The sequence below is a fragment of the Pelophylax lessonae genome (genome assembly GCF_965119305.1).
Source record: "Pelophylax lessonae genome assembly, chromosome: 2".
Taxonomy (NCBI): domain Eukaryota; kingdom Metazoa; phylum Chordata; class Amphibia; order Anura; family Ranidae; genus Pelophylax; species Pelophylax lessonae.
In genome coordinates this window covers 576,512,289-576,537,864 of record NC_138769.1, presented here as the reverse complement: position 1 = coordinate 576,537,864, position 25,576 = coordinate 576,512,289, and the positions used below count along the sequence as shown (strand labels likewise).

The 25,576-nt window shown below is 44.8% G+C and overlaps 1 protein-coding gene across 3 annotated transcripts in view; it reads right to left on the bottom strand.

The window, feature by feature from the left end:
- Positions 1-25,576, bottom strand: part of KIF5A (kinesin family member 5A) — a 250,881-nt gene that overhangs the window by 101,080 nt on the left and 124,225 nt on the right. For all 3 annotated transcript variants that reach the window (XM_082246229.1, XM_082246231.1, XM_082246230.1), the window contains exons 6-8: positions 24,190-24,245; positions 17,524-17,611; positions 11,321-11,445 (exon numbers count right to left, since the gene is read on the bottom strand). In XM_082246229.1, coding sequence (XP_082102355.1) covers positions 11,321-11,445; positions 17,524-17,611; positions 24,190-24,245 — 269 coding nt within the window. The remainder of the gene's footprint in view (positions 1-11,320; positions 11,446-17,523; positions 17,612-24,189; positions 24,246-25,576) is intronic.

Below are 25,576 nucleotides of genomic sequence, written 5' to 3'. Positions count from 1 at the left end.
AAATCAGAAATGTAGGAAAGTAAGACAGAAAAAAAATCAAGTTTTAGCAGCTCATCTTGTTGAACTATAGGGATGAAGCCAATAAATGCCAGTAACATTGGACAAACTCATAAACCAATCCGCTTCCAGGTTTTTTATGTCAAAGCTTAAAGGATTTGTAAAGTCAGGAAGGTTTTTTTTTAATGCATTCTATGCATTAAGATAAAAAGCCTTCTGTGTGTAGTAGGCTCCCCAGCACCCCCTAATACTTACCCGTGCCCCCTCTCTGTCCAGTGATGTCCACGAGTCCCTCGGCTGTCCTGGGACTCTCCTGATTGGCTTAGATACAGCCGCGGCGCCATTGGCTCCTGTAGCTATCAATCAAAGTCAGTGAGCCAATCAGGAGAGAGAGGGGGCAGGGCTGAACGACAGCTCTATGTCTGAATGGACACACGGAGCTGCAGCTTGGCTCGGGTGCCCCCATAGCAAGCTGCTTGCTGTGGGGGCACTCGGTAGGAAGGAGGGACCAGGAGCAGGAACGAGGGACCCAAGAAGGGGAGGATCCAGGCTCCTCTGTGCAAAACCAACTGCACAGAGGAGGTAAGTATAGCATGTTTGTTATTATTTTTTTAAATAGACTTTACAATCACTTTAATTGAACAAGCTGAAGTTAGAAGATGATTGGCTACCATGCACAGTTGCACCAGATTTTGCACTCTCCAGGTTTAGTAAATCAACCCCATTGTGTGTTCCTCTTCTCCTCAACAATATCAGCACATTACACCAGGCATACCAAAGGGAATCCCTGCAAGTAAGCTGGCCACTAGTATTAATATGAGCTAGCGTGGCCTTCAGTATACCACAAATGGTTCAGGAGGGAGGCCAAAAAAAAAAATGGAGTTGAAGTTTTAGGGATATGTATATCTGTCCAGTGGCAGAGCCAGAGGGTTAGCTGGGGTGGCAATTGCCACCCCAGAAGAAGTCCTTGCCACCCCTGTTGCCACCCCAATCCTGGGCGGGTGGCCGGGTGCATGGCAGCGGAAGAATCGCCGTACGGCCGGGAGCGGGAGCTGCGGAGGGAGGGAGGCGGATGGAGAGCAGGGAAGACCGGACTCCTGCTACTTACACAGCCAGTGGTGTCGGCAGGGGGGGCTGAACGGTGCTTCATCCCCGAGTGTGCCCCCAAAAAGTTATTTGCCCCGAGTGTCAAATATCATATGCCATTGCTCCTCCTTCCTAGTTCCTTCGGCTCTCAGCTGAGCAGCACTGCAGCCAGAAGAAGACGGAGGGGGTGGAGGCGGAGCCAATGCTAGGCGGCAAGGAGAGGAATTTGAAATCCTCCTCCTCTCATCATGTGACAGCAGAAGAGGTTCTCGGAGCGGAGGAGGATTTCAAATTCCTCTCCTTGCTGCCTAGCATTGGCTCCGCCTCCACCCCCCCTCCGTCTTCTTCTGGCTGCAGCGCTGCTCAGATGAGAGCCGAATGAAGAAGAATGTGAGTGCCCGAGGGGGGGGGAAAGAGGAATGTGAGTTCCCGAGGGGGGGGTGGAAGAAGAATGTGAGTGCCCGAGGGGAGGGGGGGGGTGGAAGAAGGAAGTGAGTGCCCGAGGGGGGGGGGGGGTGGAAGAAGAAAGTGAGTGCCCGAGGGGGGGGGATGGAAGAAGAAAGTGAGTGCCCGAGGGGGGGGGGGTGGAAGAAGAAAGTGAGTGCCCGAGGGGGGGGAGAGGAATGTGAGTTCCCGAGGGGGGGGGTGGAAGAAGAATGTGAGTGCCCGAGGGGAGGGGGGGTGGAAGAAGAAAGTGAGTGCCCGAGGGGGGGAGAGGAATGTGAGTGCCCGAGGGGGGGGGAAGAAGAATGTGAGTGCCCGAGGGGGGGGTGGAAGAAGAAAGTGAGTGCCCGAGGGGGGGGGTGGAAGAAGAAAGTGAGTGCCCGAGGGGGGGGGGGAGGAAGAAGGTGAGTGCCCGAGGGGGGGGAGGAGGAAGAAGGTGAGTGCTCGAGTGGGGGGGAGGAGGAAGAAGGTGAGTGCCCGAGGGGGGGGAGGGAGGAAGAAGGTGAGTGCCTGAGGGGGGGGAAGAAGAATGTGAGTGCACGAGGGGGGGGAGGAGGAAGGTTAGTGCCTGAGGGGGGGGGAGGAGGAAGAATGTGAGTGCACGAGGGGGGGGAGAGGAGGAGGAAGGTTAGTGCCTGAGGGGGGGAGGAGGAAGAAGGTTAGTGCCTGAGGGGGGGGGGTGGAAGAAGGTTAGTGCCTGAGGGGGGGGGGTGGAAGAAGGTTAGTGCCTGAGGGGGGGGTGGAAGAAGGTTAGTGCCTGAGGGGGGGAGGGAGGAGGAAGAAGGTTAGTGCCTGAGGGGGGGGTGGAAGAAGGTTAGTGCCTGAGGGGGGGAGGGAGGAGGAAGAAGGTGAGTGCCTGAGGGGGGAGGGAGGAGGAAGAAGGTTAGTGCCTGAGGGGGGGGTGGAAGAAGGTTAGTACCTGAGGGGAGGGAGGAGGAAGAAGGTGAGTGCCTGAGGGGGGGGAGGAAGAAGGTGAATGCCCGAGGGGGGGGAGGGAGGAGGTAGAAGGTTAGTGTATGAGGGGGGAGGGAGGAGGAAGAAGGTGAGTGCCTGAGGGGGGGGGAGGAAGGAGGAAGAAGGTGAGTGCCTGAGGGGGAAAGGAGGAGGAAGAAGGGGAGTGCCTGGGGGGGGGGGAGGAGGAAGAAGGTGAGTGCCTGAGGGGGGGAGGGAGGAGGAAGAAGGTGAGTGCCTGAGGGGGGGAGGGAGGAGGAAGAAGGTGAGTGCCTGAGGGGGGGGGGGAGGGAGGAGGAAGAAGGTGAGTGCTTGAGGGGGGGAGGGAGGAGGAAGAAGGTGAGTGCCTGAGGGGGGGGGAGGGAGGAGGAAGAAGGTGAGTGCCTGAGGGGGGGGAGGGAGGAGGAAGAAGGTGAGTGCCTGAGAGGGAAGGGAGGAGGAAGAAGGTGAGTGCCTGAGGGGGGGAGGGAGGAGGAAGAAGGTGAGTGCCTAAAGGGGGGAGGGAGGACGAAGAAGGTGAGTGCCCGAGGGAGGGGGAGAGGAAGAAGGTGAGTGCCTGAGGGGGGAGGGAGGAGGAAGAAGGTGAGTGCCCGAGGGGGGGAGGAAGAAGGTGAGTGCCTGATGGGGGGGAGGAGGAAGAAGGTGAGTGCCTGAGCAAGTCTCCCTGTGTGACTGGATAGGAGGGGCATCCTTGGAATCCATCCACAGTGGCGGCCGGTGTACAGAGGGCGCAGGGGCGCTGCCCCCCATCCATGCGTCTGGCCCCCTAATCTGCATGCAGGGGCGTTCAATGGGATTTTTTTTTTTGCATCACCTGATTAGAGCCAGAGACTCTAATAGGGCAATGCAAAGGGTGGACCCGTGGGCGCAGAGCAGTGCATCCCGAGCCCACCCATTGCGTGACAATAGCGAATGAAAATTCGCTATTGTCACACCGATCCAACTCCTGGCCAATCAGGAAGCGCGTCCGATATGCGCTTCTTGATTGGCCACAAGACAAACCCCTTGCCATTAGCCGAGGAGGAGGACTCGTGGAGATGCGCCGCCGGTCACCGGGACTCAGAAGAAGCCGCTGCTGCTGGAAGGACTCGTGGAGACGCGCCGCCGGTCACCGGGACTGAGAAGAAGCCACCCGATGCCGCTCCAGGTAGGTAAGGGGGCACGCACGCTAATCTCTGCATTGGGGGCATGTACGCTGGTCACTGCATTGGGGGCATGTATGCTGGTCTCTGCATTGGGGGCATGTATGCTGATCTCTGCATTGAAGGGGGCATATACGCTGATCTCTGCATTGAAGGGGCATATACGCTGATCTCTGCATTGAAGGGGGCATATACGCTGGTCACTGCATTGAAGGGGGCATGTACGCTAGTCACTGCATTGAAGGGGGCAGGTACGCTGGTCACTGCATTGAAGGGGGCATGTACGCTGGTCACGGCATTGAAGGGGGCATGTACGCTGGTCACTGCATTGAAGGGGGCATGTACGCTGGTCACTGCATTGAAGGGGGCATGTACGCTGGTCACTGCATTGAAGGGGGCATGTACGCTGGTCTCTGCATTGAAGGGGGCATATACGCTGATCTCTGCATTGAAGGGGGCATATACGCTGATCTTTGCATTGAAGGGGGCATGTACGCTGGTCACTGCATTGAAGGGGGCATGTACGCTGGTCACTGCATTGAAGGGGGCATGTACGCTGGTCTCTGCATTGAAGGGGGCATGTACGCTGATCTCTGCATTGAAGGGGGCATATACGCTGATCTCTGCATTGAAGGGGGCATGTACGCTGGTCACTGCATTGAAGGGGGCATGTACGCTGGTCTCTGCATTGAAAGGGGGCATGTACGCTGGCCATTGCATTGAAAGGGGGCATGTACACTGGTCACTGCATTGAAAGGGGGCACGCTGGTCTCTCTGCATTGAAAGGGGGCACGCTGGTCTCTCTGCATTGAAAGGGGGCACGCTGGTCAGTCTGCATTGAAAAGGGGCACGCTGGTCAGTCTGCATTGAAAGGGGGCACGCTGGTCTCTCTGCATTGAAAGGGGGCACACTATACCTTAATTACTGAAGGCCCGTTTCTCACTTTTGCGACCTCAAAGTCACGCAATTTTTTACAGCGTTTTTTGCCGCAAAGCATTGCCTATTACATTTTTCTGTTTGCGCCCCCCTAAAATTTTTGAGCACCAGCCGCCACTGACCCCAATATACCTAGAACATTGTGCACATATTAATCTGCAAGTGTTCACAGATATGTATAGGTCAGAGTGTTTAACTGACAAAGAATGATGTGCCATAGAACTGCTGATGTTGATGTATTTTTCTGCTCTGAATCTAATAAATGCATACTTTACACCCCCCCCCCCTTTCCAGTACCCCCCAGAGCTCTTCAGGCCCCCCCCCCCTCCCACCAATGCTCTTTAGTTCCCCCCCCCCCTCTCCCCCAGGGCTCTTCAGCTCCCCACAGTGCTTTACAGCTCCCCCCTATTTTCATAAATTTAGGCTAATATGTATTCTGCCACATATTTTTTGTAAAAGTGTATTTTGATTGGTTTGCAAAAAAGTTATTACATCTACAAACTTTGTTTGGAACTTTTTATTTTTTAATTGTTTTTACTAGTAATGGCAGCGATCAGCGATTATTAGAGGGACTGCGACATTGCGGTGGACAAATCTGACACTAAATGACACTTTATATATTGACCCCCCAAAATAATACCTTGCCACCCCTTTGCCACCCCTGTTTTAAAAGTCTAGCTCCGCCACTGTATCTGTCCTGGGTTAAATTCACAGGGGGTTTGTTCTAGACTGTTCAGTTTGTGTAATATTTTCCCACAGTTCCTCTGTCTAGACAAAACCAAGCTCTCAGTTACAAGCATCATATTCATTTTCAATAAAACAGGGAGGAGATCCAGGTTAAAAGTAAAGCAAAAAACAAACATTAATACACATGGATAGATAAAAAAAAAACCTACTAGTGTGTACCAGGATTAAAAGTATAGCAAATAGAAAACATCAATACACATAGATAGGTACCAAAAAAAACCTTCAGCTGGCATTCGGACTCTCAGAATCAGGTGCAGGTGAGAATCACAGCATTTCCGAGTAAAAACCTCTTGATCAAGTGGATCTCACTTAAGAAAGAGGTTTTTACTCTGAAAAGTTGTGATTCCCACCTGCACCTGATCCTGAGTGTCCGCATATCAGCTGAAGGTTTTTTTTTCGGTATCTATCCATGTTGTAGGGGTTAGCTCAGTAGCGGGTGTGGGTGACCCCTTGGGTGGGTTTGCTTCACAGAGAGACAGCCGAGGAGTGGTTGAAAACAACGGTCTATGGTTTATTCTTCCAATTTGCTGGAAACAAGTGAAAGCATCCAAACAGCATAAATCAAACAAACAACTCTCACTCTCCCATGTTTCCCTGGCAATGTCCAGTAGGCTCCGGGGGTGCCCCCCATACAGCAGCTCAAACGGAGAGAACCCTGTGGATGATTGGGGAACCTCTCTTATGGCAAACATCAGATAAGGGAGCAGATAATCCCAATTCTTTCTGGCTTTATCCACCACCTTCCTCAACATTTGTTTTAAAGTTTTATTAAACCTTTCCACTAACCCGTCTGTTTGAGGGTGATATACTGATGTACGTAATTGGGTCACTTTCAGGAGTTTACACAGTTCTCTGGTCACCCTAGACATAAACGGGGTGCCCTGGTCAGTTAGGACTTCCTTAGGAAGACCCACACAGCTGAAAACCTGAAATAACTCCTTGGCAATGGTTTTAGCAGAGGTATTTCGGAGAGGAATCACTTCTGGGTAACGGGTGGCATAGTCCATTATTACCAAGATGTGCTGGTGCCCTCTAGTGTACTTCAGTAAGGGGCCAAACAAGTCCATGGCGATCCTCTCAAAAGGGACCTCGACAATGGGCAGGGGTACCAACGGACTGTGGAAATGTGGCGTGGGTGCAGTAATCTGACACACTGGACAGGAAGAGCAGTACAATTCCACTTCCTTAGTGATCCCAGGCCAATAAAACCTCTGGGTGATTCTCTCCCGGGTTTTTTCTGCTCCCAAATGTCCCCCAAGAATGTGCCCATGGGCCAGTTCCAAAACCATCTTGCGGTACGGTTCAGGCACTACCAGTTGCTCAAGGGTGTCCTCTATCCTCTGTGACACTCGATATAACAGGTCCCTTTCAATAATGAAGTAAGGGAGGGCAATCCTCTCGTCAGGGTTAACTAACTCCCCATCTATCTTCACTACATTCTCCCGGGCTCTTAGCAATGTGGGGTCCCTCAATTGCTCAGTGATAAAATTTTCTCGGTGCACCTCGAGGTCATCAAACCCTATCGGCCGCTGTTCCTCTTCTGAGGTAACAGGCTCTTCCCTAGGGACTGGTGTTTCCCCTGCTAAGACTGAGAATGGAAACTCAGCAGAATCCTCCCAGTTAGAGGATTCTGGAGTAGATGTTTCAGGCTCAGAAGAACCACCTACTGGGGAATCTGGGCAATCCCAGAGTTCCCAGAACTTTGGGAAATCCCTTCCCATAATGGCGTCATGTGGCAGTTTGGGAACTAAACCCACTTGGTGACACAAGTTGCCGAGGGAGGTTTCAAAGGAAACCGTAGTCACCGGATATTCTCGAGTGTCCCCATGTACACAAACTACAGCCATTTTCCTAGGATGTAAGGTTTTTCCCACCACTAGATCACTTTTCACTAAGGTGACCAGGCTACCTCAATTCAACAATACCACAACATCTTTACCATCTAAGCACATTCTATAAAAAGGTTTCTCATTCCCCTTTACTGCAGTGCATGTGGTTGTAAAAAGGGACTGTCGTCTCTCAGTCAGAAACCCACTGCATGGGTTCATCACCCGCTGGTCAAACCGCTGCTACATGTCCCTCTTCCCGGCAACGGTAACAAATCAACCTTCTGGTCCTCTCCTGTGGGATGGGTCTTCCAGGCCGCTCTCGCCAAACATTAACAGTAGTCCCGATAATACCTCTAGTTGCTCTTTGGTCCCTCTCTCGACCCCCATCCCTTGATGCAGTCATAGGTGGGGAGGGTCTGGTCTTGGGGTGAAAAGTCCGTGCGTCTCTGGGGAAAGAGGTCAAATTCTCTGTTGTTAGGTACCTTTCGACCATGTCTACTAGTTTGTCTGCGGTTTCCGGACCACCATGGCTCACCCATTTCTACAGGGTGTTAGGAAGAGACCTAAGAAATTTGTGCATGACTACTCGTTCCAAAATTTTTGGTCCGGACAGAATTTCTGACTGCAGCCATTTCCTAGCCAAATGGATGAGGTCATACATCTGCGACCGAGGTTGCTTCCTCAGTTGATAACTCCAATTGTGGACCCGCTGAGCACGGACATCCAAGGCTACCCCAAAACGTGCCAATATTTCCTCTTTTAATCGATCATAGTTTTTTGCATCTGCAAGATCCAAATCAAAATATGCCTTTTGGGCTTCTCCAGATAATAGGGGGGCCACTAGTCCAGCCCACTGTTCTTTAGGCCAACTCTCTTTCTCCGCTGTTCTTTCAAACGTGGTCAGAAACATCTCAGGGTCATCATCTGCAGTCATCTTTGGCAATAAATGGCTTACCTGAAAAGTCGGTATGTTACTGGCCTGACTCCCAGCCTTGGTCTGCTGTCTCTGAAGCTGTTTCACGATGGCCTCCATTTTCTGCTGGTGTCTGTTCCAGGCCTGCAATGCTCTCTTGGTGAGCCTGTTGTTGAGCTGCAAGGCTCCGCTGAAAATCCGCATTTGTCTGCTGTTGATTTGCATTTGCCTGCTGTTGATTTGCATTTGCTATAGCCAGTTGTTTCAGTATCTCCTCCATTTTGGGTTTACTTTATCTGCCCGCATCCTCCACCATGTGTAAGGGGTTAGCTCGGTAGCGGGTGTGGGTGACCACAGAGAGACAGCAGAGGAGTTGTTTAAAACAACAGTCTATGGTTTATTCTTCCAATTTGCTGGAAACAAGTGCAAGCATCCAAACAGCATAAATCAAACAAACAAAAAATAAACCCTGGCCACTTGGGGCGTCTACCTTCACAACACAGGAACCTACCTATGGAGTCTGTCCCAACCTACTGCTGGGCAGACACTGCTGGTCATACAGCAGAAAACCAATAGTCCATTTGTTTTCCTTTCACACAGAGAAAGTCAACACCACCTCACCTTCAGAAGTCTTTCTCAGCTCACTGCTCTCCTTAACGCAAAAAGCCTCAGGAGGCAGCAATCAGTAGTCATCCTCTGGATAACTTATAGAGGCCTTAATTGCCTCATTCTGAATAGCTGAAGCTTTCCAACGTCCTTAAACCTTTCTGGCTACCTCTGCAGCCGACACCTGATAGTAATTGGTGAATTGTCTAAACAAGGCAGAAATGTATCTCCCATCTGTGACAACACCCACAGATTTACCTGACTTCCTGTCACAATGTGTATTGATGTTTTCTATTTGCTATACTTTAAAGCCTGGCACACACTAGTAGTTTTTTTTTCGTTTAACCCAGCAGGGCTGGATTTAAAAAAAAATTGACAGCTCAGGAGGAGGAGGAGCTGCTGTACTAACTATCCGATGTTAGTACAACGATCTCCCCTGCTATGCTTTTGTGTTCTGATAGGGGGACAGCTCCCCCGCCAGAACACTCCGGTCAGCATTCTTAGTCATTGTCTGCAAGCACTGATAGGGAAGCCGATCGGCGTGCCTTTTTGGTCATACCCCATTGACAGAAGACGACCGAACAGCCAGCTTCTGATGGACTGGCTGCAGTACACATGGGGTGAATGTCGATGCCGCCCCTCATTCGGCCCATGTGTACTAGGCTTAGGCCAGGATCTCCTCCTCATTGTAATGCCTTTGTCAAGATAAAGGGAACTGTGGGGAGATATTGTGCATGTACTACAAGGCAAAAATGCATAAGCACAGGCTATGTTCAGTGTAAACCACATATGAAAAATATGTAGACCCCCTTCAACTCTGCCACTTTCTGCAGCAACTTATTAAATCCAAACCTTTGCCCTATACATTAACTCCTTTCGAAAGCCTATGCAGGGCAAGACCATATTCACCAGGGCTCATATCGCTCCTATACGCCAATGGGTATCGGAACTGGGGAGGCGACTGGATGCAGAGGACTGGCAACACATGAGAGCTGCTCTCTCGAAATGCTCCCGTAATGTTTTAATTTTGGAGAATGCCTAAAAGGTTTTTTACAGATGGTATTATACCCCTGCTAGACTGGCCAAATTTATACCAACGTACTCCCCATTATGTTTTCGGGGATGCTCCCATGAAGATACCATGGCGCATGTTTTTCATATTAACCTGAAAAGAGATCCATATGAAGCACTTTTATGTAAACCTATAGTGGAATTGTCATGTCGACAATGCCAATTGGCGCAGCATCTGTTTACTGCTACGAAACTGACTATAGCCCGTTCCTGGAAGACTCCCCTCCTCAGCTTTGAGTCAGTCAAGAATCGCATGAATGACATTCTGACCAATGAAAAGCTAACCGCTATTGCCACCGATTCCCATGAGAAATTCCTCAAGGTATGGGATCCCTGGATTTCATATGTTACCCCATCCAGGTTCCACGTTGCACTCCTCTCCATTTAATTGTTTCCCGGGTGCCCGCTCCACAGGACCTACTCCTTCTTTTTTCTCCCTTCTGCTCTTTTTTTTTTCTCCTTCCTTTTCTCTCTCTTTTTCTTTCCTTTCCCACTCCTTCTTCTTCTCTCTCCTCTGTGTCTTGCCGGTCCTGGCACGTTATTGTGTTTTACGTTCCATGAGCATGTCTACCCATAGTCAATGGCACTCTTTTTGCTGTTCTAATTTTTTTTTTTTTTCCCTTCGGTATGTTTCTCATGCTCTCCTCATTCGCTTGAAGGGAAAGAGGGAAAAATAGAGTGTTTGCTGCCTGCTGGCAGGGGACTATTTGCCCCCACTCATTTGTTCTCAATTGTATGTATACATATGCCTATGACATCTTTGGAGTGGCTATGCTTTACATTTGTTTCTCATGCGGTTTTCTATTTTTGTTTATGTGTTCCATTTTCTATTGTGTCCATTTGCATGGACCTGTTGTATGCCTATGCTTGCCATTCAATAAAAATCTTTGTAAAAGAAAAATATGTAGACCCAGAGACATAGATAGTGAAAGTTTTACAGTATGTGAACCTCAACTTTTTCTTTAAAAGTCAAAGGTCTTATATCTTCATATGCTTTATTTGAATTGCCCAAGTTGGTGGATACTTACAATACATCAGCGTTTGGTTCCATAGAGTCTATTCTCTACAGAAAGGTGGTATGGTTTCTCGTGCCACTCAAACCTAAAAGTCCCACAAAGCTTTACCACACCTTCCAGTAACCAATGAATCTTGACAAGAGAAACCATGATAGGAGCCATCCAGCACTCCAAGAACTTCAAGGAGTTGCTTGCAATAGGTTTCCCTGTACTATTATTTCACATAAATGCTTGCAATAGGTTTCCCTGTACTATTTCACATGAATGATCTCTATTGTGTTCCTTTTCATGACATCACATTTTGACTTTATATACATTATGTTTGTGCCATCAACACAACGTGGAGCTCATTCAAAAAGGCCTTCAAAGAGTATTGATATTTACAGTAGCTTGCAGAAATCCATCAATATATTACTTTATAACAGAATAAGATCAAAAGAGGCTAAAAGTGGGTAGCTTTAAACCTTATTACTAATGGTTTGATGACTGCCATTGCAACACTTTGTTCTTTATTTTTAAAAAACCTGAAAATATTCAGCCAGTGCAATCACTGATGAAACAAGACTCAGTAAACATTCTAACCTTTTCACTACCAGCCAGGTCAACCAGATACAACTTTCCACTAAGTTTCTGCTCAGTCTCCACATTCTCCTGTTTGATATTGATAAGGAAAATGCTGTGACTTCGGGAGCTGTGCTCATTCATGTCTGTAAAAAACAAAAACGTGTTAAGAGTAGAGTAATGGACAGAGGCATAGAAAAAAAGGATAGGCAATGGTAAGCACCAATGAATGACAAGCCGAACAAGAGTTAAACAATAAAACATCGAGGAGGGCTGAACCGCCTACCATGCAGGAGTTCTATACTTTGGTGCGCAGTGATGTTCCGCTTTATAAGCTAATTTATAAGAGTAGAGGGTGTCCTAAAAAGTTCACTAATGTCTGGCAGCCCTGGCTTGATGTGGAAGACTCGTATTGGGCAGATGCCCCTCTGCCCTCCAGCTTATCTCTCGACTGAGTCTGAGTAGCCCCGGATGTTATGCGATTTATATTTGTTTTATTACATGAGTTGTTTGTTCTATACCCCCCCCCCCTTATCTTGGGGGGTGGGTACCTGGAGGTAGGGGATGGTGTGTGAATGTGGATGTGTGGGTGTGTATGGTATGGTTAGTCTTGTTGGTGTGTTCCTTCTCCTCCCCCCCCCCCCCATCTCTGTGACAACCGGTTGGGAGTGTAGCCTCGCAGTTGCTTGGCCCTCCTGGCTCTTTGTGGTATGCATCACGTTTTTTCCCCTTCCCCCCCTTGTTTTGGGCCTTCAGGCCCCTCTCTGTTCCCCCCCCCCTCCCCCCCCCCCTTCTGGGGTGTTAGGTTAGAATGTTTTCTGATACCCTTGTGTAATTTACATGCTTGCCTTACACTTGTTTTATGGGCAATGTTGCCCTTGTGTTTTCTTTTTGTTACTGTTATGCAAAAATTTAAATAAACACCTTTCAAAAAAACAATAAAACATCATACAACTACAATACGACTCATTCATTATTTGTCTAGAGTGAAAAGTGTTCTGTACTGTCTTCAGTCAGACTCAGACCTTCAGCAAGGATGGCTGAAATAAGAAAAGGTTAGAACCTCTGTCAGGTTTTTCTTTATGTCTGTAATGTAATGAGTACAGAAATGAGACATGCTAATAATTGCAAACCAAATTGAGTGAGAAATGTGCTAGAAATGGGCAAGCAAAATGTTAATGTTTTGAACAGAATTGAAGTGTACGCTACAATTGTGTTCTTGCATGACCAGTTTGCTTGCCCGTTTCTAGCAAAGTTCTCACTGAATTAAGCTTACAATTACAATTAAATTTACAATTACGACGTATTAGCAGGTCCAGTTTCTGTACTAATTACATGATGACAAACACTTAAGCGTATCCAAACCAAAAACATAGATAAACATATAAAAACCTATATCCAAACACCACAAAATATATTGTAGCTTACTGGTCCTTAATGTATAACTAAAGGCAAAAATTTTTTTTAGTTTTGGACAGAGTGGAGAGGGATTAGAGCCCCTGTTAGTTTTTATTGCTGTCTGTGCCCCCCGTTAAGGTGATTCATTCTCTCAATTTCTCCTGTTTACCATTATCATTGAAAGTAAAAGAAACCCCTACATTTTGGGTTGTCCCCAGAAAAGTAGTAGAGGGGAAATCTTGCAATGGGGACACTAGTTCTGGTGACCTGGGGGTCTCCAAGAAATTCCCTTTAATTTGCAAGGATTTCCTCTCACTTCCTTTTGGCTATGGGACGGGAACTGAAGGGAAATCTCTGCAATGGGACACAGATGGCGAAAAAAGTCTGACAAGGGTTATAACCCTCCCTTACTCTATCCAAAATGAAAAAATACATTTTGCCCATAAATCTGCTTTAAGTATGGTAGATGCATTTATTTCTTTTTTAGGTTTTTGTTCCCCTATTTGTACTGGTAATCCTATGAATAACACAATATCTGTCCCTGGATGGCTATGCTGACTAGGAATGAGCAAATTTGCCAGAGATCAATTTACAAGGGGTTATTTGAATCCTGTTCGAAGTCCACAAAATCCCAACTTAGCATCAAACCCCATTGATGCCTTTTGAGTGTAAATATTCATACTACATTCAGATAATTTTCAAGGCAAAGCATTGTCAAAAAAGGCATGGGAAACTGGGCACTGCCATGACAGAGATTTTACAAAGAAATAAATATATATTAAAAATAATGTTGCTATGTAAATTTCACAAAAACACTTTTCAGAATAAAATCTCTTTTAAAAATTATATATACAGTATATGGTACAGGAGGGTTCAGAGAGTTCTTTTATTGCAACTTTGAACGTGACATGGACAGGGTCAGTGACACCATATTTTGGCTTCACATATTTTGGGCGTGTAATACATTTTTACATTTCATTTTTATGTTCATTTTTACGTTTACATTTAGCTTGGCTTAAATACCAGAGCAGCACCCCAACCTAATTAAAGTGGAATTCCAGGTAAAAAAAAAATACCCTTTATTTAAATTAATAATATAATTTACTTTTCTTTTGTATTAGTATTACAAGAATTGCTAAATGCCTCTTCAGAAACAACTGTCTAATCCAGACATTCGGCAATCCTTCTCTGCTTCATGGACAACTGTGTGCCTATGCAGCCGAATGTGGCTGCTCACAGGCACTTCCTGGTACCATTGTTGGTGTCTGTGCCAGTAGCACAGCACAGCCTTGCAAGTAGCACAGCCCCAGCCCCAGTACCACCTGGCCCTGCCCCATCCATGATGTCATATGTTTTCTCATGAATTAGGAGATGCAAACATTATCATGAGAGAGTTAGACAGGAAAGTGATGCAGCTACAGAGGAGCAGGAACGTCACTTCCGGCATGTCACTAGGCTGAAAAAGAAACCCCCACTAACCACCCTTCCAGTATGAAAGGAGAGGCATTGCTGCCATTTGACAGCAATGCCTTATTAAGAAAGAAAAAGGTGCAAACACACAGCTTTAAACAATTATATATATATATATATATATATACAGATGGACTTACATTGCTTAAGTGATTGTGGGACATTATTTAAATATAGCCTTTCTTTGGACTTCAATTTTAAGTTGCAAAAGGGACTTTTTTGGTCGTTTTGGCTGCAGTTTATCCTACAGTAATAGGCCTAGATTTAACTGTAAAAATAGAAGCCACAACAGATCTAGAAGCATTAGTAAAAATGGCCCTTATAAATTGGCCAGTGGCACTATTATAAGACTGCTGCAGATATGACTACTACAATGACCACTAATCATTACATAATATTTGAGCATGGTTGTTGCACCCATGTCTGTATAAAAAGCATACTAACAAGCACACAATTTAAACAGTATAGTTCATTACCTTCTTTTATCTCAGTACTACTATTCATTGTCTTAAAAATTTAATAGTCAAAAATACTTCAAAACCAAAGCAAACATTCCGTAAACCCTGTATCTCCAAATGTCAAAATCTACAGTAGATTTCAGGCTACAATGTAAGAGGTAAAGGGAAATGGAGATTGAATATATTGTGTTACTGGTTTGGATGGCACTAGTAAAGTCCCATACTTTTTTTTTGGATTCTCACTACAAGAAGGGATGAGGTGCCATCACCTATGCATCAGTATATCCTTGTGAGTATTTAAGTACTCATACTGTAATCTACCAGGTACTCATTGATGGCACGCTACTGCTTGTGCAGCTTCTGCAGCATGGTTAGCTTTGAGTTCCAGCCTGTGGGGGTATCAAAGATGAGGTGGTTTTCAGGTAGCCTGTGTAGGTTCTGCATTACTGTTAGAAAAAAATGGTTGGGTAAGACTGTCTAAAGTGGCCACAGATCCTCCTGGGCTGACAAATGACCTGGAAATCAGGGTACTTAACAAGAAGCCACTGCATCACCTTGATTGAGGACATATGCCAGGCAAGTTACAGTGCCTTGCGAAAGTATTGAACTTTGCGACCTTTTGCCACATTTCAGGCTTCAAACATAAAGATAGAAAACTGTATTTTTTTGTGAAGAATCAACAAGTGGGACACAATCATGAAGTGGAACGAAATTTATTGGATATTTCAAACTTTTTTCACAAATAAAAAACTGAAAAATTGGGCGTGCAAAATTATTCAGCCCCTTTACTTTCAGTGCAGCAAACTCTCTCCAGAAGTTCAGTGAGGATCTCTGAATGATCCAATGTTGACCTAAATGACTAATGATGATAAATAGAATCCACCTATGTGTAATCAAGTCTCCGTATAAATGCACCTGCACTGTGATAGTCTCAGAGGTCCGTTTAAAGCGCAGAGAGCATCATGAAGAACAAGGAACACACCAGGCAGGTCCGAGATACTGTTGTGGAGAAGTTTAAAGCTGGATTTGGATACAAAAAGATTTCCCAAGCTTTAAACATCCCAAGGAGCACTGTGCAAGCGATAATATTGAAATGGAAGGAGTATCAGACCACTGCAAATCTACGAAGACCTGGCCGTCCCTCTAAACTTTCAGCTCATACAAGGAGAAGACTGATCAGAGATGCAGCCAAGAGGCCCATGATTACTCTGGATGAACTGCAGAGATCTACAGCTGAGGTGGGAGACTCTGTCCATAGGACAACAATCAGTCGTATACTGCACAAATCTGGCCTTTATGGAAGAGTGGCAAGAAGAAAGCCATTTCTTAAAGATATCCATAAAAAGTGTCCTTTAAAGTTTGCCACAAGCCACCTGGGAGACATACCAAACATGTGGAAGAAGGTGCTCTGGTCAGATGAAACCAAAATCAAACTTTTAGGCAACAATGCAAAACGTTATGTTTGGCGTAAAAGCAACACAGCTCATCACCCTGAACACACCATCCCTACTGTCAAACATGGTGGTGGCAGCATCATGGTTTGGGCCTGCTTTTCTTCAGCAGTGACAGGGAAGATGGTTAAAATTGATGGGAAGGTGGATGGAGCCAAATACAGGACCATTCTGGAAGAAAACCTGATGGAGTCTGCACAAGACCTGAGAGAGACCTGGGACTGAGATTTGTCTTCCAACAAGACAATGATCCAAAACATAAAGCAAAATCTACAATGGAATGGTTCACAAATAAACATATCCAGATGTTAGAATGGCCAAGTCAAAGTCCAGACCTGAATCCAATCGAGAATCTGTGGAAAGATCTGAAAACTGCTGTTCACAAACGCTCTCCATCCAACCTCACTGAGCTCGAGCTCTTTTGCAAGGAGGAATGGGCAAAAATTTCAGTCTTTCAATGTGCAAAACTGATAGAGACATACCCCAAGCGACTTACAGCTGTAATCGCAGCAAAAGGTGGCGCTACAAAGTATTAACTTAAGGGGCTGAATAATTTTGCACGCACAATTTTTCAGTTTTTTATTTGTTAAAAAAGTTTGAAATATCCAATAGATTTCGTTCCACTTCATGATTGTGTCCCACTTGTTGTTGATTCTTCACAAAAAATTACAGTTTTATATCTTTATGTTTGAAGCCTGAAATGTGGCAAAAGGTTGAAAAGTTCAAGGTGGCTGAATACTTTCGCAAGGCACTGTACATTTGTTTTCTCTGACAAAGGGCAGCCAGCAGGTTAGTGCAATGGTCACACACACATAACCTTGCCTGGCTGAAGATGGGACTTATGTGCCACCTCCCTCACTATAAACGTGGTGTGTTCCCAGCAGCCGTTTGTCAGTGTGTGTCGAAGTAAATCAGGGAAAGCTGACAGTCTGTGTAGGGAGAGTTAGTTGCTATAAAGTGCTATACATGTGCTAAATTACTGTGGATTTTAGCATATGCACAGACCATGAACCTCAAACATCCAAGTTTCGCCTTGAACCCATGTTTTCACTGAATGTGAACCTAATCCCTAACACCCATGCCTATACCTAATATGTGAAAGAAGCCATGGTTGTCAAACTAGGCAGCTTTCCATATTTGCACTACAGACACTTCTTCCTCTTTTCATCTCCACTACATGAGGGGATAAGGAAATGTGTAGCTTATTGAAGAGGGCCCGAAAGGAAGACATTGTTTAAAATACTGTAGTTCAGTGCATAGGAAGTGAAAATTGAATGTCTGGCAAGATCAACAGGCATTTTCTATACCTTCTCCAAATGTTCTTAATTTGAAAATGAAAATCATTGCTGCCACCACATCTGAGAACTGGTAAACTGCAAAAGATTCAATTTTTGTTCTTGGGCTTACATATCTTTTAAGGAAAAAAATAAATAATAGGGCATCTCACTTGTGACAGCCACGTGGCGATTGGATTTTCCCTCATCAATGACATCCAGGATCTCTTCTGGGCTGGACACAAAACGTTCCGTACAGCCCTGAAAACATAAACAACAATTAAAGGATTCAGCTATACAAGGCAATGTGAGCTAAAGTCAAGTGATAACATACACTGTACACTAACCTTTTTTGTTTTTTCTTTTTATTAAAGTTTTGTGTTTATACAATAAGCATTAATAGAAAACAGTATATTTCAATACTCTCTCATTGAATTGTAATAGACAGGAAAATGCATACCATAATGAAAAAGTAATACAAACATTGCATGTTATGCCAGATTGAGTTTTCGGAATAGCAAGTACATTTTATGTCAATGTGCCATTGGAAACAGAGATATCATACATAGAAATATAAAAATTTTGTGATATTCAAATGGTATGGCACAAAAACGTTATGTTTTTTGTCTATAACTTGAACAGCATCAAGATAACTTAAGTAATGAAAAAGGGGAGAAAGGGAGAAAATTAGGGTGGGGGATAGGAGATTAAGTGATGAAGGGTTATCCATTACCCCCAATAACAACTATAACCATTGGTAAGAGGTAGAATTGAATCCCAAGGGAAGTCTGGCCCTGTGCAGCTGAGGGGACACGGTACATCTTGGACTTATATGTGGCAGATGCCTGAATGTGTCCGTGCGGCTGCGAGCGCAGGGCCAGTGTGGGCATTGCAGTGACATGTTGCTGAAATTGGAACATTTGATTGCCAGTCCAGAAGATTGTATGTGAACCACTTATGAACTGCTAACATCTAAAGTGGCTATTCCTGTTGGGAGAGGACGGGGAGTGCCGCGAGTACCGCTGGGGCCAGGACAAGTGATGCAAACCTGCACAACCATCTGCCAAACCAGGGAGACCCACATCTCAGAGGTGTAATGCACACATGCTGTAACAGCCGAACAGCAGTCGCAAGGTGCATTGATGACAGTTGCAGGCACTAGCAGTCCAGTTCTTAAAGAGGCAGAAGGGAGTCAATGGGCCCAGAAGTTGAAGTCCTCCAGTTCGTCCAGTGAGGGGGAGGCAGGGGCCATTGATGTGGGGTCACCCAGTTTCCAGTATCGCTATGGATCCCGGGAAGAGGGAATCGATGACTGGGGATGCTGAGTGGGACTGAAGGAAGAAGTCCTGCAAGTTCCAGTTCACTCAGTGAAGAGACAGAGGCAGCGGTTGTTCGGATGAAGTGCGTAAGAAACTTGTTGTTCTGTGAGACCTATGCCACTAGGGTCCCAGATCTATCCCCACCTCACACTTATGCCTAGGCTCGGGCACAGAATAACGCTGACTCCAAACTGATCGAGAAATTAGAGGCCCCTTGCACCCCACCTGGCAAAGGAGACAGGTAGAAATTCCCCAGGTTCTCAAGTTTTCAATGCCTTGTCCAAAGGAAGGTGATAATGGAGTGCAGATATAATTATCCATATGCTCACCGGGAGATAATTGAGAAGATCAAGAGCAAGAGGGGGGCGTGGTGTGTTTGGGACTTCCAATATGTCCATAAGCCACATCGGAACTAATCCAGGCCTCAGTTGTGGGACACCTTCCTGTCTATCAAGGCAAACTGGAATCTGGGGCAGTCCATATACATTGACTGAGTGGAGGTCAACCACCCAGATGGAAAAGGCCAAGTCAGGGCCATCAGTATCCTGAGTCCTGAATGCAAGATCGTCCGCATACCTCATCCTGACCGTTACTACTGAGGTGTGCCGAGTTCTTGTCTCCGGTGAAAAGATCTGAATTGCAAAGGAGCTGGTGAGCCTGAAGATTTTTTATTGTTGCGGTTGAAAAAGTGTTGAATTACAAAGGGGCTAGTGTGCCTGAAAAAGAAGATGGGGATCAGTGAAACTGCTATCGTTTCTTCACCTGGGAGAAAGAACTTTTGCCACAGAGGACTTCTCCTGGTAAAGCCAGGGGATGCTACCTGGAGGGGGTAAACCCCTAGTTCACAGAGACACCCTGCTAAAGGACACTTTGTGAAGATCTTTTTGGCCATGGGCCACCACTGTTGCTAAGAGAAGTACTGAGAAAGGACACTTTGCAAAGATGCTTTGTTTAAAGGACACTTTGCAAAGATAACTTTGCGCCAGTGTACCAGTGCACCAGCGTGATGTTGGAGGAAACTTGCAAGTTGCTCCCTTGTGAGAGAAAGGTAGTGATTTATTGCCTCTTCAGAGAGAGGGATGCCAGAGTGAAGAATTCCTTGAAGAGTTCTTACAGACATTAAGGCAAGCTTTGCTCAGGCTCCAGTAATAGTAGCCTGCCTCCAGGAGAAGATGTGTTGCCTCGGTGTTACAGAGAGAGGGGCGCTGTGAATACTAGTCTCACTGTGAGTATGTAGGATGTAAAATTACTATGTTCTCACCCTTTTCCTTTACAGGCTTGTAGAGGATCTTCATGCCTTTGAAAGGTCATCCACTGTTTATTTTGTGTATATATGTACAACTGTTATTTGAAGCATAGTTAGTCAGGATGATTAACCTATACCTGTCAGACAGATTTTTGTTTGGCGGGGGGTGCATTGATATAATGCACTTAGTGAAACTCTATGTGTCATTTTTCAAATATTGTACAGCAGAGGTCTTTATTTTTTTAAGTATGATATTGTATCTAATGGCCACATATGGGGTATGCCCCATGGCCCTGTACATATGTTATTTCCCTTTTACCCTCTTTCCAAGTTTGTGGGATACTCCATGTAAATTTTTGTTCAGGTATTTTGGTAGGGGCAGATGCCCAGAGCCAGTGAGGACATGGCTCAGCTTGGTGGGGGGTGGATGCAGCACCCTCCTAATTAGATGCTAGAGAGAGAGTATAGTTGTGGATCTTTTCTTATTACCAGAAAGATTGCCAAGTAACTTGTTCTCTGCCTACTAGAGAGCAGGATCTGCTAGTGAGGTCTGCTCATGGTGCTCAGGTGCAGCTCAGTTTGTCTGAAGTGTTTCACACTGGTCCAATAGGGAGGCATATTGGACAGTGGGAGGAAACCTGACAAATGAATGCACAGGCATTTAGTACAGCCCTGGTGATTGGCAGAGGAAAGTACCTTGGTGCATGCTGGGATACTGTATAAGTGCCCAGGGCACATGTGCTCCGGGTCTTTTAGCTGGAGAGTGGGGTTTTGGAGGGAGGGGGCAGATCCTCTGTAGAAGATGCCATGCGGCCTCAGGTGGTTGACCTGAGGGCCTGAGAGTTAGAGAGGAACTGAACTCGGAGGTCATACAGAGTCGACTTGAAGGGAGACACTGGGAAGAATTTGATTCTGCATACGGTGAGTACAGATCTGTGTCATGGGGCCTGTCCTGAGAGGACCATCCATTCAGCTAGAAGAGGCAGTGGACAGGTGTCAATAAAGAGGATGCTAGAGAGTGTCCTGAAGATAATGTAGTGCATCAAGTCTGTTGCTGGAGAGAGAGCATGAAAATTGAACCCCTTCCATACATGTGGCAGTATGGTTAAAGCAGTGTTTTTGGACTGCTTTCACAAATAAGCTGGTGAGGCCAAGGGAGAGTTGTCCTTATCAACTGTAAATAGTTCAAGTTGGAGTTTCCCACTATTCCCTTCTCCCATCCAAGTTCCACAATTTATACCAAAAACCAAAACCTCTGGAGTGTTTATTGAGTAACGAGCCACTGGGAGTAAGGATGGATGTGTCAACTGTACCCTAAGTGACTGTCTGCTGGTAATAAGAGGAGACCCAAGAAGTCCTCACACAGCAAGCTCTATGGGCACAGTGCTACATCATTTTTAATAATCTCAATAAATACTTTTGTAAAGAAGATCATAAAAACTTGCATTGCATTGTGCCTAGGCATTTTGTAGCTGCATTAAAAAAAGACAGAATTCAGTATGTAACATACTTGTTCACAAAAGCATTAAAAATGTTTAAAAAAAGGGCCTGTCAGGGACAAGATTACCGTTTCACATAAACTACCAAAACTGTAAAGCTGTAATAATTTAGGGATAAGTGGAAATTATATTCACTGACACCAATCATCAATATTAAAATATTAAATTCTCAAGTGCAATATACCCTTTGATTGAACCTGATTGCAAAACGGTTGCTTTAATCAGAAGGGCCAACTGCAAACTCAGCTGCCTTTCACTACTCATTGTCAAGGGCACAATTTGAGCTCCAAAAACAGCATGAATATCATTCAATATTCAGTTCCTGAGAATATAGAGACGTGATTAAATGATACCATGTACTTTGTATTGTGAATTGATTTAAGCAAAGCAACGTGAGATCAATATTTTATAATCCTGACTTCCAAGTAAAAGCTCACAAATCTATATTCTGTAACTGCCCACAAAAATTGTAAGAAAAAAGGCTATTGTTGTTTTTATAATGGGCTTTAGGATCATAGTGATTACTGGTAACATAGAACAACTGCTTGTTTATGATGGTGCAGCCCATATTCATGTGTGACTCCTGTGTGCTAAATCCAAAAAATGGATTTGTGATAACCACAGTAAATATGGAATTAGAATGACCAGTGTGTAGAGTGGGGACAAAACCTTCTACCGCAGTATAGTAGTACAGGGCTGGGCTTGGTAACCAAAACCTACACACTGGTGCGTTATTTCTGCCCATTTCTGTGCTCTCTCTCTCTTTTCACTGTCCAGTCATGTGCTGGGGTGGGTCTATGAAAACTTGGGCCCAAAGGGGGTGGGATAAATGATGCTGACTGAAGAAATCTAGAGGCACAAAAAAAGTACTGTGGGGGAAATCTTTGTATTGAAAGTAAATATTTTAGCAAATACTGGTTTTGGTATGTTATTTTTTTAACGGGCTATTCATTTTTTGTCTTGTTGTTTTAGTTGAAGATCTGTTTAAAGTTTTTAAAACAAAAAAACACAAGTAAATGTGCATGGATAATACAAACCCAAATCCAAAAAAGTTGGGCCACTGTACAAATTGTGAGTAAAAAAGGAATGGACTAATTTACAAATCTCATAATCTTATATTTCATTCACAATATAATATAGATAACATATCAAATGTTGAAAGTGAGACATTTTGAAATGTCATGCCAAATATTGGCTAATTTTGGATTTCATGAGAGCTACACATTCCAAAAAAGTTGGGACAGGTAACAATAAGAGGCCGGAAAAGTTAAATGTACATATATAAGGAACAGCTGGAGGACCAATTTGCAACTTATTAGGTCAATTGGCAACATGATTGGGTATAAAAAGAGCCTCTCAGAGTGGCAGTGTCAGAAGTCAAGATGGGCAGAGGATCGCCAATTCCCCCAATGCTGCGGCGAAAAATAATGGAGCAATATCAGAAAGGAGTTTCTCAGAGAAAAAATTGAAAGAGTTTGGAGTTATCATCATCTACAGTACATAATATCATCCAAAGATTCAGAAAATCTGGAACAATCTCTGTGTGTAAGGGTCAAGGCCAGAAAACCATACTGGATGCCCGTGATCTTCGGGCCCTTAGACAGCACTGCATCACATACAGGAATGCTACTGTAATGGATATCACAACATGGGCTCAGGAATACTTCCAGAAAACATTGTCGGTGAACACAATCCACCGTGCCATTCGCCGTTGCCATCTAAAACTCAATAGGCCAAAAAAGAAGCCATATCTAAACATGATCCAGAAGCGCAGGAGTTTTCTCTGGGCCAAGGCTCATTTAAAATGGACTGTGGCAAAGTGGAAAACTGTTCTGTGGTCAGACGAATCAAAATTTGAAGTTCTTTGTGGAAAAATGGGACACCATGTCATCCGGACTAAAGAGGACAAGGACAACCCAAGTTGTTATCAGTACTCAGTTCAGAAGCCTGCATCCCTGATGGTATGGGGTTGCATGAGTGCGTGTGGCATGGGCAGCTTACACATCTGGAAAGGCACCATCAATGCTGAAAGGTATATCCAAGTTCTAGAACAACATATTCTCCCATCCAGACGTCCTCTCTTTCAGGGAAGACCTTGCATTTTCCAACATGACAATTCCAGGCCACATACTGCATCAATTACAACATCATGCTGCGTAGAAGAAGGATCCGGGTACTTAAATGGCCAGCCTGCAGTCCAGATCTTTCACCCATAGAAAACATTTGGCGCATCATAAAGAGGAAGATGCGACAAAGAAGACCAAAGACAGTTGAGCAACTAGAAGCCTGTATTAGACAAGAATGGGACAACATTCCTATTCCTAAACTTGACCAACTTGTCTCCTCAGTCCCCAGACGTTTGCAGACTGTTATAAAAAGAAGAGGGAATGCCACACAGTGGTAAACATGGCCTTGTTCCAACTTTTTTGAGATGTGTTGATGCTATGAAATTTAAAATCAACAAATTTTTCCCTTAAAATTATACATTTTCTCATTTTAAACATTTGATATGTCATCTATGTTGTATTCTGAATAAAATATTGACATTTGAAACTTCCACATCATTGCATTCTGTTTTTATTCACAATTTGTACAGTGTCCCAACTTTTTTGGACTCGGGTTTGTAGAATTAAAGGAAAAAACATTTCCAGTTAATCCTGTCTTGTCTTTTTTTCTTCACACAGGATGTTCTTTACACAAAGTTAAAACTTTGATTTGCTGAGTGTGATTACATTCTTGGCCAGAAAACAAAACCACTGAGATGTCCTCTCTCACCTTGACAAATGGAACACGGTTCTTGTCTTCATGTACCGCAAGGTTTGTTTTAGAGACTGCAAAAACAAAAGAACAAAATTGATTTTTAAGCTTTTAAATAAACATAAATACTAACAATGCTTGCAGATTATATTTTCATGGAATTTATAACTTGTGTTTTCTGTTGTGTAATTGTGTTTTGTGTAGGACAGTAATTAGTAATATACAGTAGACGTCCCTCGACGAAACCGGTAGGGCGGAGTCTTCGACGTCACTACGTCATTTCTGGCACCCGGAGCCAGAGCCGTGGAACGCGGAAGCTTCCCGGCGAACACCACCACTGATCGCGGACAGCCTGCTTCTTCCCCGTGAGTTATTACATACCTTTTTCTGTACACGCTTGTGATATGGTACCAGGGGGTTCCCCTCTCTGTATTCCTTTTTGAGGACTACACACCAAGAAATCAGAGGAAGTGAAGGAGCCCCAATACGATATCCACTACAGAAAAGACTCACCAGGTTGTATACAGGGTGCAACACCTAGCGGTCACGCAGGTATCTGCAACCCAGAGCTCTTTTTGTTTCACCTGTTAATCGCTTGCATTTGAATGACTCTAACACCTATCTTTTTACTTTTGCTCACCAAAGCGCAGAGTGTTTAAGGTTTTTTTATTGTGCACAATCACCTTAAAACTTGCTTTTAGACTGGTCACACTTGGTATTTTTAATGAAAAATAAAAACCACTGCCCTGTTTTCAGCTTTGTGTCTTTTTTGCACTAGCACTCTGCACTTTATTATTTGCACCTTTTAAGGCACAGGGTATGTATTTTCACAAAAATTGGTCTCTGAAAAAACCATGAGTCACATGTGCACTTTATAAGTTATATTTTATCCTATCAAAAGCACATTCAGCACTTTCATTCTTTATATATAATTTTTACACCACTATTTATGATATTCATTCACCAAGTGTATTTATACGTTTAACACGGTAGCGCCGTTCACAACCCTGCTTGCACACACTTCAGTAATATACAGTATTAGCAATATTAGCAAGTGAAACAGAACCTGTGAGTTGCAGAACATAAAATATGCAAACTGCCTTCTATACTGTGTAAAAAAACACAGATGTTCCTTACGATTCCCCCTGCTACAGGTAGACCTTGAAAACTCGATATCCAAACAACTTTGTCACCCAAGCGCTCACTCCGATGGGAATAATAGGCATGCTGCTCTCCTCAAGGGGGGGAACTCAGAGCAGAAGAGCATAAGAGAGAAAGAAAGGAGGCGTAAACACCTGGTGCATTACCTTTGGACACCTTTAAGAACTTTTATTAAAAAGCCAAAAACATACTCACAGACATAAAGAGCATTAAATGAGTCCACCAAACGTGGAGGTATTCATCC